At 47.8% G+C, this 12,500-nt stretch overlaps 1 protein-coding gene across 6 annotated transcripts in view; it reads right to left on the minus strand.

Annotated features, from left to right (window-relative positions):
• slit2 (slit homolog 2 (Drosophila)) overlaps window positions 1-12,500 on the minus strand; it is a 270,241-nt gene that overhangs the window by 15,058 nt on the left and 242,683 nt on the right. For all 6 annotated transcript variants that reach the window (XM_071408462.1, XM_071408457.1, XM_071408459.1 and 3 more), the window contains 2 exons: window positions 6,320-6,413; window positions 4,673-4,810 (listed from right to left, as the gene is read on the minus strand). In XM_071408462.1, coding sequence (XP_071264563.1) covers window positions 4,673-4,810; window positions 6,320-6,413 — 232 coding nt within the window. The remainder of the gene's footprint in view (window positions 1-4,672; window positions 4,811-6,319; window positions 6,414-12,500) is intronic.

A 12,500-nucleotide genomic window follows, 5' to 3' on the forward strand; every position in this document is an offset into this window, starting at 1 on the left:
CAGGGACTGATCTCGGATCAGGTTCCCGTCTGCCCGTGTAATCACATTCAAAACAACACAACCATCAGGGACTGATCTAGGATCAGGTCCCCGTCTGCCCATGTAATCATATTCATTGTGAGGTAAACAAGATAAACTGATCATAGATCAGCTCTCCTGGACTTTTTCAATTTTGTTGTTGTTGTTGTTGTTGTGTTACAAAGAGGAGGAGAAAAAAAAACGATCTACACAAAATATTCTGTAATGTGAAAGAAAAATTATAACATTTGTAAAAACATTAATGGAAAAAATAAAACATTATCTTGATTATCTTGATTAGATATTATCTTGATTAGATCAGTGTTCACCCCCCCTGAGTCAATACATGTTAGAAACACCTTTGGCAGCGATTACAGCTGGGAGTCTTCCTGGGTAAGTCTCTAAGAGTCATTACAGCTGGGAGTCTTCCTGGGTAAGTCTCTAAGAGTCATTACAGCAGGGAGTCTTCCTGGGTAAGTCTCTCAGAGTGATTACAGCTGGGAGTCTTTCCGGGTAAGTCTCTAAGAGTCATTACAGCTGGGAGTCTTCCTGGGTAAGTCTCTAAGAGTCATTACAGCTGGGAGTCTTCCTGGGTAAGTCTCTAAGAGTCATTACAGCTGGGAGTCTTCCTGGGTAAGTCTCTAAGAGTCATTACAGCTGGGAGTCTTTCTGGGTAAGTCTCTAAGAGTCATTACAGCTGGGAGTCTTTCTGGGTAAGTCTCTAAGAGTCATTACAGCTGGGAGTCTTCCTGGGTAAGTCTCTAAGAGTCATTACAGCTGGGAGTCTTTCTGGGTAAGTCTCTAAGAGTCATTACAGCTGGGAGTCTTTCTGGGTAAGTCTCTAAGAGTGATTACAGCTTGGAGTCTTTCCGGGTAAGTCTCTGAGAGTCATTACAGCTGGGAGTCTTCCTGGGTAAGTCTCTAAGAGTCATTACAGCTGGGAGTCTTCTTGGGTAAGTCTCTAAGAGTCATTACAGCTGGGAGTCTTCCTGGGTAAGTCTCTAAGAGTCATTACAGCTGGGAGTCTTTCTGGGTAAGTCTCTAAGACTCATTACAGCTGGGAGTCTTTCTGGGTAAGTCTCTAAGAGTCATTACAGCTGGGAGTCTTTCTGGGTAAGTCTCTAAGAGTCATTACAGCTGGGAGTCTTCCTGGGTAAGTCTCTAAGAGTCATTACAGCTGGGAGTCTTCCTGGGTAAGTCTCTAAGAGTCATTACAGCTGGGAGTCTTCTTGGGTAAGCCTCTGAGAGTCATTACAGCTGGGAGTCTTCCTGGGTAAGTCTCTAAGAGTCATTACAGCTGGGAGTCTTCTTGGGTAAGCCTCTGAGAGTCATTACAGCTGGGAGTCTTCCTGGGTAAGCCTCTGAGAGTCATTACAGCTGGGAGTCTTCTTGGGTAAGTCTCTAAGAGTCATTACACACCTGGATTGTACAATTTTAACCCATTTTTATTTTCATAATTCTTCCAAGCTCTGTCAAGATGTTGGAGATCATGGCTAGACAGTTGGGGATCCTGTTCTGTTCTGTTCTATTCTGCTTCTGTTCTATTCTGCTCCTGTTCTGTTCTATTCTGCTCCTGTTCTGTTCTGCTCCTGTTCTGTTCTATTCTGCTCCTGTTCTGTTCTATTCTGCTTCTGTTCTGTTCTATTCTGCTTCTGTTCTATTCTATTCTGCTTCTGTTCTATTCTGCTTCTGTTCTGTTCTATTCTGTTCTGCTCCTGTTCTGTTCTGTTCTGCTCCTGTTCTGTTCTATTCTGCTCCTGTTCTGTTCTATTCTGCTTCTGTTCTATTCTGCTTCTGTTCTGTTCTATTCTGCTTCTGTTCTATTCTGTTCTGCTCCTGTTCTGTTCTATTCTGCTCCTGTTCTGTTCTATTCTGCTCTGTAATGTTCTATTCTATTCTCTTGTTCTGTTCTAAATGTCTGATTCTGTTCTACATGTGAGCCACAAGGTGGTGCAACAGGTTAACTACCCCTACAGACTGGTACTAAACCAGCTGTTACCTTATCATGAACGTTCAGGTTAACTACCCCTACAGACTGGTACTAAACCAGCTGCTACCTTATCATGAACGTTCAGGTTAACTACCCCTACAGACTGGTACTAAACCAGCTGCTACCTTATCATGAACGTTCAGGTTAACTACCCCTACAGACTGGTACTAAACCAGCTGCTACCTTATCATGAACGTTCAGGTTAACTACCCCTACAGACTGGTACTAAACCAGCTGCTACCTTATCATGAACGTTCAGGTTAACTACCCCTACAGACTGGTACTAAACCAGCTGTTACCTTATCATGAACGTTCAGGTTAACTACCCCTACAGACTGGTACTAAACCAGCTGTTACCTTATCATGAACGTTCAGGTTAACTACCCCTACAGACTGGTACTAAACCAGCTGTTACCTTATCATGAACGTTCAGGTTAACTACCCCTACAGACTGGTACTAAACCAGCTGTTACCTTATCATGAATGTTCAGGTTAACTACCCCTACAGACTGGTACTAAACCAGCTGTTACCTTATCATGAACGTTCAGGTTAACTACCACTACAGACTGGTACTAAACCAGCTGTTACCTTATCATGAACGTTTAGGTTAACTACCCCTACAGACTGGTACTAAACCAGCTGTTACCTTATCATGAACGTTCAGGTTAACTACCACTACAGACTGGTACTAAACCAGCTGTTACCTTATCATGAACGTTTAGGTTAACTACCCCTACAGACTGGTACTAAACCAGCTGTTACCTTATCATGAACGTTCAGGTTAACTACCCCTACAGACTGGTACTAAACCAGCTGTTACCTTATCATGACCGTTCAGGTTAACTACCCCTACAGACTGGTACTAAACCAGCTGTTACCTTATCATGAACGTTCAGGTTAACTACCACTACAGACTGGTACTAAACCAGCTGTTACCTTATCATGGACGTTCAGGTTAACTACCACTACAGACTGGTACTAAACCAGCTGTTACCTTATCATGAACGTTCAGGTTAACTACCCCTACAGACTGGTACTAAACCAGCTGTTACCTTATCATGAACGTTCAGGTTAACTACCCCTACAGACTGGTACTAAACCAGCTGTTACCTCATCATGAACGTTCAGGTTAACTACCCCTACAGACTGGTACTAAACCAGCTGTTACCTCATCATGAACGTTCAGGTTAACTACCCCTACAGACTGGTACTAAACCAGCTGTTACCTTATCATGAACGTTCAGGTTAACTACCCCTACAGACTGGTACTAAACCAGCTGTTACCTTATCATGAACGTTTAGGTTAACTACCCCTACAGACTGGTACTAAACCAGCTGTTACCTTATCATGAACGTTCAGGTTAACTACCCCTACAGACTGGTACTAAACCAGCTGTTACCTTATCATGAACGTTCAGGTTAACTACCCCTACAGACTGGTACTAAACCAGCTGTTACCTTATCATGAACGTTCAGGTTAACTACCCCTACAGACTGGTACTAAACCAGCTGTTACCTTATCATGAACGTTCAGGTTAACTACCACTACAGACTGGTAATAAACCAGCTGTTACCATATCATGAACGTTCAGGTTAACTACCCCTACAGACTGGTACTAAACCAGCTGTTACCTTATCATGAACGTTCAGGTTAACTACCCCTACAGACTGGTACTAAACCAGCTGTTACCTTATCATGAACGTTCAGGTTAACTACCCCTACAGACTGGTACTAAACCAGCTGTTACCTTATCATGACCGTTCAGGTTAACTACCCCTACAGACTGGTACTAAACCAGCTGTTACCTTATCATGAACGTTCAGGTTAACTACCCCTACAGACTGGTACTAAACCAGCTGTTACCTTATCATGAACGTTCAGGTTAACTACCCCTACAGACTGGTACTAAACCAGCTGTTACCTTATCATGAACGTTCAGGTTAACTACCCCTACAGACTGGTACTAAACCAGCTGTTACCTTATCATGAACGTTCAGGTTAACTACCCCTACAGACTGGTACTAAACCAGCTGTTACCTTATCATAACCGTTCAGGTTAACTATCCCTACAGACTGGTACTAAACCAGCTGTTACCTTATCTTATCCAGCTGTTACCGTTCAGTTAACTCTAATTAATTCATCCTCTGCAGCAGCGGTAACTCTGGGTCTTCCTTTCCTGTGGCGGTCCTCATGAGAGCCAGTTTCATCATAGAGCTTGATGGTTTTTGGGCTATCTTCTGTATACCACCCCTACCTTGTAACAACACAACTGATTGGCTCAAACGCATTAAGAAGGAAAGAAATTCCACAAATGAACTTTTAACAAGGCACAACTGTTAATTGAAATGTATTCCAGGTGACTACCTCATGAAGCTGGTTGAGAGAATGCCAAGTGTGTGCAATGCTGTCATCAAGGCAAAGGGTGGCTACTTTGAAGAATCTCAAACATAAAATATATATTGATTTGTTAAACACTTTGTTGGTTACTACATGATTCCATATGTGTTATTTCATAGTTTTGATGTCTTCACTATTATTCTACAATGTAGAAAACAGTAAAAATATATAAAAACCCTGGAATGAGTAGGTGTGTCCAAACTTTTGACTGGTACTGTGTGTGTGTGTGTGTGTGTGTGTGTGTGTGTGTGTGTGTCCCGTTACCTGTAACCCTCGGGACAGATACAGGTGTATCCGTTGACCGCATCAATACACTGAGCTCCGTTCTGACACTTGTTCTCCTCACAGTCGTCATAGTCGAGCTCACACTGGTCCCCCACGTAGCCCGGGGTACAATCACACCTGGAACACACACACACTGTTAATACAACACTCACACTGGTCTCCCACGTAGCCTGGGGTACAATCACACCTGGAACACACACACACTGTTAATACAACACTCACACTGGTCTCCCACGTAGCCTGGGGTACAATCACACCTGGAACACACACACACTGTTAACACAACACTCACACTGGTCCCCCACGTAGCCTGGGGTACAATCACACCTGGAACACACACACACTGTTAATACAACACTCACACTGGTCCCCCACGTAGCCTGGGGTACAATCACACCTGGAACACACACACACACTGTTAATACAACATTCACACTGGTCCCCCACGTAGCCTGGGGTACAATCACACCTGGAACACACACACACTGTTAATACAACACTCACACTGGTCTCCCACGTAGCCTGGGGTACAATCACACCTGGAACACACACACTGTTAATACAACACTCACACTGGTCCCCCACGTAGCCTGGGGTACAATCACACCACACACACTGTTAATACAACATTCACACTGGTCCCCCACGTAGCCCGGGGTACAATCACACCTGGAACACACACACACACTGTTAATACAACACTCACACTGGTCTCCCACGTAGCCTGGGGTACAATCACACCTGGAACACACACACACTGTTAATACAACATTCACACTGGTCTCCCACGTAGCCTGGGGTACAATCACACCTGGAACACACACACACTGTTAATACAACACTCACACTGGTCTCCCACGTAGCCCGGGGTACAATCACACCTGGAACACACACACACTGTTAATACAACATTCACACTGGTCTCCCACGTAGCCCGGGGTACAATCACACCTGGAACACACACACACTGTTAATACAACATTCACACTGGTCCCCCACGTAGCCTGGGGTACAATCACACCTGGAACACACACACACACTGTTAATACAACACTCACACTGGTCTCCCACGTAGCCTGGGGTACAATCACACCTGGAACACACACACACACTGTTAATACAACACTCACACTGGTCTCCCACGTAGCCTGGGGTACAATCACACCTGGAACACACACACACACTGTTAATACAACACTCACACTGGTCCCCCACGTAGCCTGGGGTACAATCACACCTGGAACACACACACACTGTTAATACAACACTCACACTGGTCTCCCACGTAGCCTGGGGTACAATCACACCACACACACACTGTTAATACAACACTCACACTGGTCCCCCACGTAGCCCGGTGTACAATCACACCTGGAACACACACACACTGTTAATACAACACTCACACTGGTCCCCCACGTAGCCTGGGGTACAATCACACCTGGAACACACACACTGTTAATACAACACTCACACTGGTCCCCCACGTAGCCTGGGGTACAATCACACCTGGAACACACACACACTGTTAACACAACACTTGTGTGGTGTATGTGTGGTGTATGTGGTGTATGTGTGTGTGGTGTGTGGTGTGTGGTGTATGTGTGGTGTGATGTGGTAACTCACTTGTACCCCTGGAGGGTCAGGATGCATTTGGAGTCGTGCTGACAGGGGTTCAACTCTGGGGCACAGAGATCTAGTTTCTCCTCACACAGCTCACCTACACACACACACGCACACGCACACGCAGACACACACACACACGCGCGCACACGCACACGCACACGCAGACACACACACACACGCGCGCACACGCACACGCACACGCACACACACACCACACCACACAGACAAACACAACAAAAAAAATGTGTACAGTTCTCTCTCAATTTTTCTAATTTAATTTAAGGTCTTATTAACATGGTAATCATGTGTTAACATTACCAGAGCAAGTTAAATAGATAATAAACAAAAGGGAAATAAACAATATAAAATGAACAGTAAACATTACACTCACACACGTTCTAAAATAATAAAGACATTTTAAATGTCATGTTAAGTATATATACAGTGTTGTAACGATGTACAAATGGTTAAGGGAAATAAATAAATAAAGGAGGGGAGGAACATCCTCTCCCTCATTGGAATGTTGGAGGACAACTTGAGTTACAACAGGACTTGTCTCATTCACAGTTTAAGACAGCAGAGTGAAGCAGAGTGAAGCAGAGCAGGACAGCAGAGTGAAGCAGAGCAGGACAGCAGAGTGAAGCAGATCAGGACAGTAGAGTGAAGCAGAGCGAAGCAGAGCAGGACAGCAGAGTGAAGCAGATCAGGACAGTAGAGTGAAGCAGAGCAGGACAGCAGAGTGAAGCAGAGTGAAGCAGAGCAGGACAGTAGAGTGAAGCAGAGTGAAGCAGAGCAGGACAGTAGAGTGAAGCAGAGTGAAGCAGAGCAGGACAGCAGAGTGAAGCAGAGTGAAGCAGAGCAGGACAGTAGAGTGAAGCAGAGTGAAGCAGAGCAGGACAGTAGAGTGAAGCAGAGTGAAGCAGAGCAGGACAGTAGAGTGAAGCAGAGTGAAGCAGAGCGAAGCAGAGCAGGACAGCAGAGTGAAGCAGATCAGGACAGTAGAGTGAAGCAGAGTGAAGCAGAGCAGGACAGCAGAGTGAAGCAGAGTGAAGCAGAGCAGGACAGTAGAGTGAAGCAGAGTGAAGCAGAGCAGGACAGTAGAGTGAAGCAGAGCAGGACAGTAGAGTGAAGCAGAGTGAAGCAGAGCAGGACAGCAGAGTGAAGCAGAGCAGGACAGTAGAGTGAAGCAGAGCAGGACAGTAGAGTGAAGCAGAGTGAAGCAGAGCAGGACAGCAGAGTGAAGCAGAGCAGGACAGTAGAGTGAAGCAGAGTGAAGCAGAGTGAAGCAGAGCAGGACAGCAGAGTGAAGCAGAGCAGGACAGTAGAGTGAAGCAGAGTGAAGCAGAGCAGGACAGTAGAGTGAAGCAGAGCAGGACAGCAGAGTGAAGCAGAGTGAAGCAGAGCAGGACAGTAGAGTGAAGCAGATTGAAGCAGAGCAGGACAGTAGAGTGAAGCAGAGCAGGACAGTAGAGTGAAGCAGAGTGAAGCAGAGCAGGACAGTAGAGTGAAGCAGAGTGAAGCAGAGTGAAGCAGAGCAGGACAGTAGAGTGAAGCAGATTGAAGCAGAGCAGGACAGTAGAGTGAAGCAGAGTGAAGCAGAGTGAAGCAGAGCAGGACAGCAGAGTGAAGCAGAGCAGGACAGTAGAGTGAAGCAGATTGAAGCAGAGCAGGACAGTAGAGTGAAGCAGAGCAGGACAGTAGAGTGAAGCAGAGTGAAGCAGAGCAGGACAGTAGAGTGAAGCAGAGTGAAGCAGAGTGAAGCAGAGCAGGACAGCAGAGTGAAGCAGAGTGAAGCAGAGTGAAGCAGAGCAGGACAGTAGAGTGAAGCAGATTGAAGCAGAGCAGGACAGTAGAGTGAAGGAGAGCAGGACAGCAGAGTGAAGCAGAGCAGGACAGTGGAGTGAAGCAGAGTGAAGCAGATCAGGACAGCAGAGTGAAGCAGAGCAGGACAGCAGAGTGAAGCAGAGCAGGACAGTGGAGTGAAGCAGAGTGAAGCAGATCAGGACAGCAGAGTGAAGCAGAGCAGGACAGCAGAGTGAAGCAGAGCAGGACAGCAGAGTGAAGCAGAGCAGGACAGCAGAGTGAAGCAGAGTGAAGCAGAGCAGGACAGTAGAGTGAAGCAGAGCAGGACAGCAGAGTGAAGCAGAGTGAAGCAGATCAGGACAGCAGAGTGAAGCAGAGCAGGACAGCAGAGTGAAGCAGAGTGAAGCAGATCAGGACAGCAGAGTGAAGCAGAGTGAAGCAGAGCAGGACAGTAGAGTGAAGCAGAGTGAAGCAGATCAGGACAGTAGAGTGAAGCAGATCAGGACAGTAGAGTGAAGCAGAGTGAAGCAGATCAGGACAGTAGAGTGAAGCAGAGTGAAGCAGATCAGGACAGCAGAGTGAAGCAGATCAGGACAGTAGAGTGAAGCAGAGTGAAGCAGATCAGGACAGTAGAGTGAAGCAGAGTGAAGCAGATCAGGACAGCAGAGTGAAGCAGATCAGGACAGTAGAGTGAAGCAGAGTGAAGCAGATCAGGACAGTAGAGTGAAGCAGAGTGAAGCAGATCAGGACAGCAGAGTGAAGCAGATCAGGACAGTAGAGTGAAGCAGAGTGAAGCAGAGTGAAGCAGATCAGGACAGCAGAGTGAAGCAGAGTGAAGCAGAGCAGGACAGTAGAGTGAAGCAGAGTGAAGCAGATCAGGACAGTAGAGTGAAGCAGATCAGGACAGTAGAGTGAAGCAGAGTGAAGCAGATCAGGACAGTAGAGTGAAGCAGAGTGAAGCAGATCAGGACAGCAGAGTGAAGCAGATCAGGACAGTAGAGTGAAGCAGAGTGAAGCAGATCAGGACAGTAGAGTGAAGCAGAGTGAAGCAGATCAGGACAGCAGAGTGAAGCAGATCAGGACAGTAGAGTGAAGCAGAGTGAAGCAGATCAGGACAGTAAAGTGAAGCAGAGTGAAGCAGATCAGGACAGCAGAGTGAAGCAGATCAGGACAGTAGAGTGAAGCAGAGTGAAGCAGATCAGGACAGTAGAGTGAAGCAGAGTGAAGCAGATCAGGACAGCAGAGTGAAGCAGATCAGGACAGTAGAGTGAAGCAGAGCAGGACAGCAGAGTGAAGCAGATCAGGACAGTAGAGTGAAGCAGAGTGAAGCAGAGCAGGACAGCAGAGTGAAGCAGATCAGGACAGCAGAATGAAGCAGAGCAGGACAGTAGAGTGAAGCAGAGCAGGACAGCAGAGTGAAGCAGATCAGGACAGTAGAGTGAAGCAGAGTGAAGCAGATCAGGACAGTAGAGTGAAGCAGAGTGAAGCAGATCAGGACAGCAGAGTGAAGCAGAGCAGGACAGCAGAGTGAAGCAGAGCAGGACAGCAGAGTGAAGCAGAGTGAAGCAGATCAGGACAGTAGAGTGAAGCAGAGTGAAGCAGAGCAGGACAGCAGAGTGAAGCAGAGCAGGACAGCAGAGTGAAGCAGATCAGGACAGCAGAGTGAAGCAGAGCAGGACAGCAGAGTGAAGCAGAGCAGGACAGCAGAGTGAAGCAGAGTGAAGCAGATCAGGACAGTAGAGTGAAGCAGAGTGAAGCAGAGCAGGACAGCAGAGTGAAGCAGAGCAGGACAGTAGAGTGAAGCAGAGTGAAGCAGAGTGAAGCAGAGCAGGACAGCAGAGTGAAGCAGAGCAGGACAGTAGAGTGAAGCAGAGTGAAGCAGAGCAGGACAGTAGAGTGAAGCAGAGCAGGACAGCAGAGTGAAGCAGAGTGAAGCAGAGCAGGACAGTAGAGTGAAGCAGATTGAAGCAGAGCAGGACAGTAGAGTGAAGCAGATTGAAGCAGAGCAGGACAGTAGAGTGAAGCAGAGCAGGACAGTAGAGTGAAGCAGAGTGAAGCAGAGCAGGACAGTAGAGTGAAGCAGAGTGAAGCAGAGTGAAGCAGAGCAGGACAGCAGAGTGAAGCAGAGTGAAGCAGAGTGAAGCAGAGCAGGACAGTAGAGTGAAGCAGATTGAAGCAGAGCAGGACAGTAGAGTGAAGGAGAGCAGGACAGCAGAGTGAAGCAGAGCAGGACAGTGGAGTGAAGCAGAGTGAAGCAGATCAGGACAGCAGAGTGAAGCAGAGCAGGACAGCAGAGTGAAGCAGAGCAGGACAGTGGAGTGAAGCAGAGTGAAGCAGATCAGGACAGCAGAGTGAAGCAGAGCAGGACAGCAGAGTGAAGCAGAGCAGGACAGCAGAGTGAAGCAGAGCAGGACAGCAGAGTGAAGCAGAGTGAAGCAGAGCAGGACAGTAGAGTGAAGCAGAGCAGGACAGCAGAGTGAAGCAGAGTGAAGCAGATCAGGACAGCAGAGTGAAGCAGAGCAGGACAGCAGAGTGAAGCAGAGTGAAGCAGATCAGGACAGCAGAGTGAAGCAGAGTGAAGCAGAGCAGGACAGTAGAGTGAAGCAGAGTGAAGCAGATCAGGACAGTAGAGTGAAGCAGATCAGGACAGTAGAGTGAAGCAGAGTGAAGCAGATCAGGACAGTAGAGTGAAGCAGAGTGAAGCAGATCAGGACAGCAGAGTGAAGCAGATCAGGACAGTAGAGTGAAGCAGAGTGAAGCAGATCAGGACAGTAGAGTGAAGCAGAGTGAAGCAGATCAGGACAGCAGAGTGAAGCAGATCAGGACAGTAGAGTGAAGCAGAGTGAAGCAGATCAGGACAGTAGAGTGAAGCAGAGTGAAGCAGATCAGGACAGCAGAGTGAAGCAGATCAGGACAGTAGAGTGAAGCAGAGTGAAGCAGAGTGAAGCAGATCAGGACAGCAGAGTGAAGCAGAGTGAAGCAGAGCAGGACAGTAGAGTGAAGCAGAGTGAAGCAGATCAGGACAGTAGAGTGAAGCAGATCAGGACAGTAGAGTGAAGCAGAGTGAAGCAGATCAGGACAGTAGAGTGAAGCAGAGTGAAGCAGATCAGGACAGCAGAGTGAAGCAGATCAGGACAGTAGAGTGAAGCAGAGTGAAGCAGATCAGGACAGTAGAGTGAAGCAGAGTGAAGCAGATCAGGACAGCAGAGTGAAGCAGATCAGGACAGTAGAGTGAAGCAGAGTGAAGCAGATCAGGACAGTAAAGTGAAGCAGAGTGAAGCAGATCAGGACAGCAGAGTGAAGCAGATCAGGACAGTAGAGTGAAGCAGAGTGAAGCAGATCAGGACAGTAGAGTGAAGCAGAGTGAAGCAGATCAGGACAGCAGAGTGAAGCAGATCAGGACAGTAGAGTGAAGCAGAGCAGGACAGCAGAGTGAAGCAGATCAGGACAGTAGAGTGAAGCAGAGTGAAGCAGAGCAGGACAGCAGAGTGAAGCAGATCAGGACAGCAGAGTGAAGCAGAGCAGGACAGTAGAGTGAAGCAGAGCAGGACAGCAGAGTGAAGCAGATCAGGACAGTAGAGTGAAGCAGAGTGAAGCAGATCAGGACAGTAGAGTGAAGCAGAGTGAAGCAGATCAGGACAGCAGAGTGAAGCAGAGCAGGACAGCAGAGTGAAGCAGAGCAGGACAACAGAGTGAAGCAGAGTGAAGCAGATCAGGACAGTAGAGTGAAGCAGAGTGAAGCAGAGCAGGACAGCAGAGTGAAGCAGAGCAGGACAGCAGAGTGAAGCAGATCAGGACAGCAGAGTGAAGCAGAGCAGGACAGCAGAGTGAAGCAGAGCAGGACAGCAGAGTGAAGCAGAGTGAAGCAGATCAGGACAGTAGAGTGAAGCAGAGTGAAGCAGAGCAGGACAGCAGAGTGAAGCAGAGCAGGACAGCAGAGTGAAGCAGAGTGAAGCAGAGCAGGACAGCAGAGTGAAGCAGAGTGAAGCAGAGCAGGACAGCAGAGTGAAGCAGATCAGGACAGCAGAGTGAAGCAGATCAGGACAGCAGAGTGAAGCAGAGTGAAGCAGAGCAGGACAGCAGAGTGAAGCAGAGTGAAGCAGAGCAGGACAGCAGAGTGAAGCAGAGTGAAGCAGAGCAGGACAGCAGAGTGAAGCAGATCAGGACAGTAGAGTGAAGCAGAGTGAAGCAGAGCAGGACAGCAGAGTGAAGCAGAGCAGGACAGCAGAGTGAAGCAGAGCAGGACAGCAGAGTGAAGCAGAGTGAAGCAGAGCAGGACAGCAGAGTGAAGCAGAGTGAAGCAGAGCAGGACAGCAGAGTGAAGCAGAGCAGGACAGCAGAGTGAAGCAGAGCAGGACAGCAGAGTGAAGCAGAGCAG

This window comes from Salvelinus alpinus, chromosome 6, assembly GCF_045679555.1.
Source record: "Salvelinus alpinus chromosome 6, SLU_Salpinus.1, whole genome shotgun sequence".
NCBI lineage: Eukaryota > Metazoa > Chordata > Actinopteri > Salmoniformes > Salmonidae > Salvelinus > Salvelinus alpinus.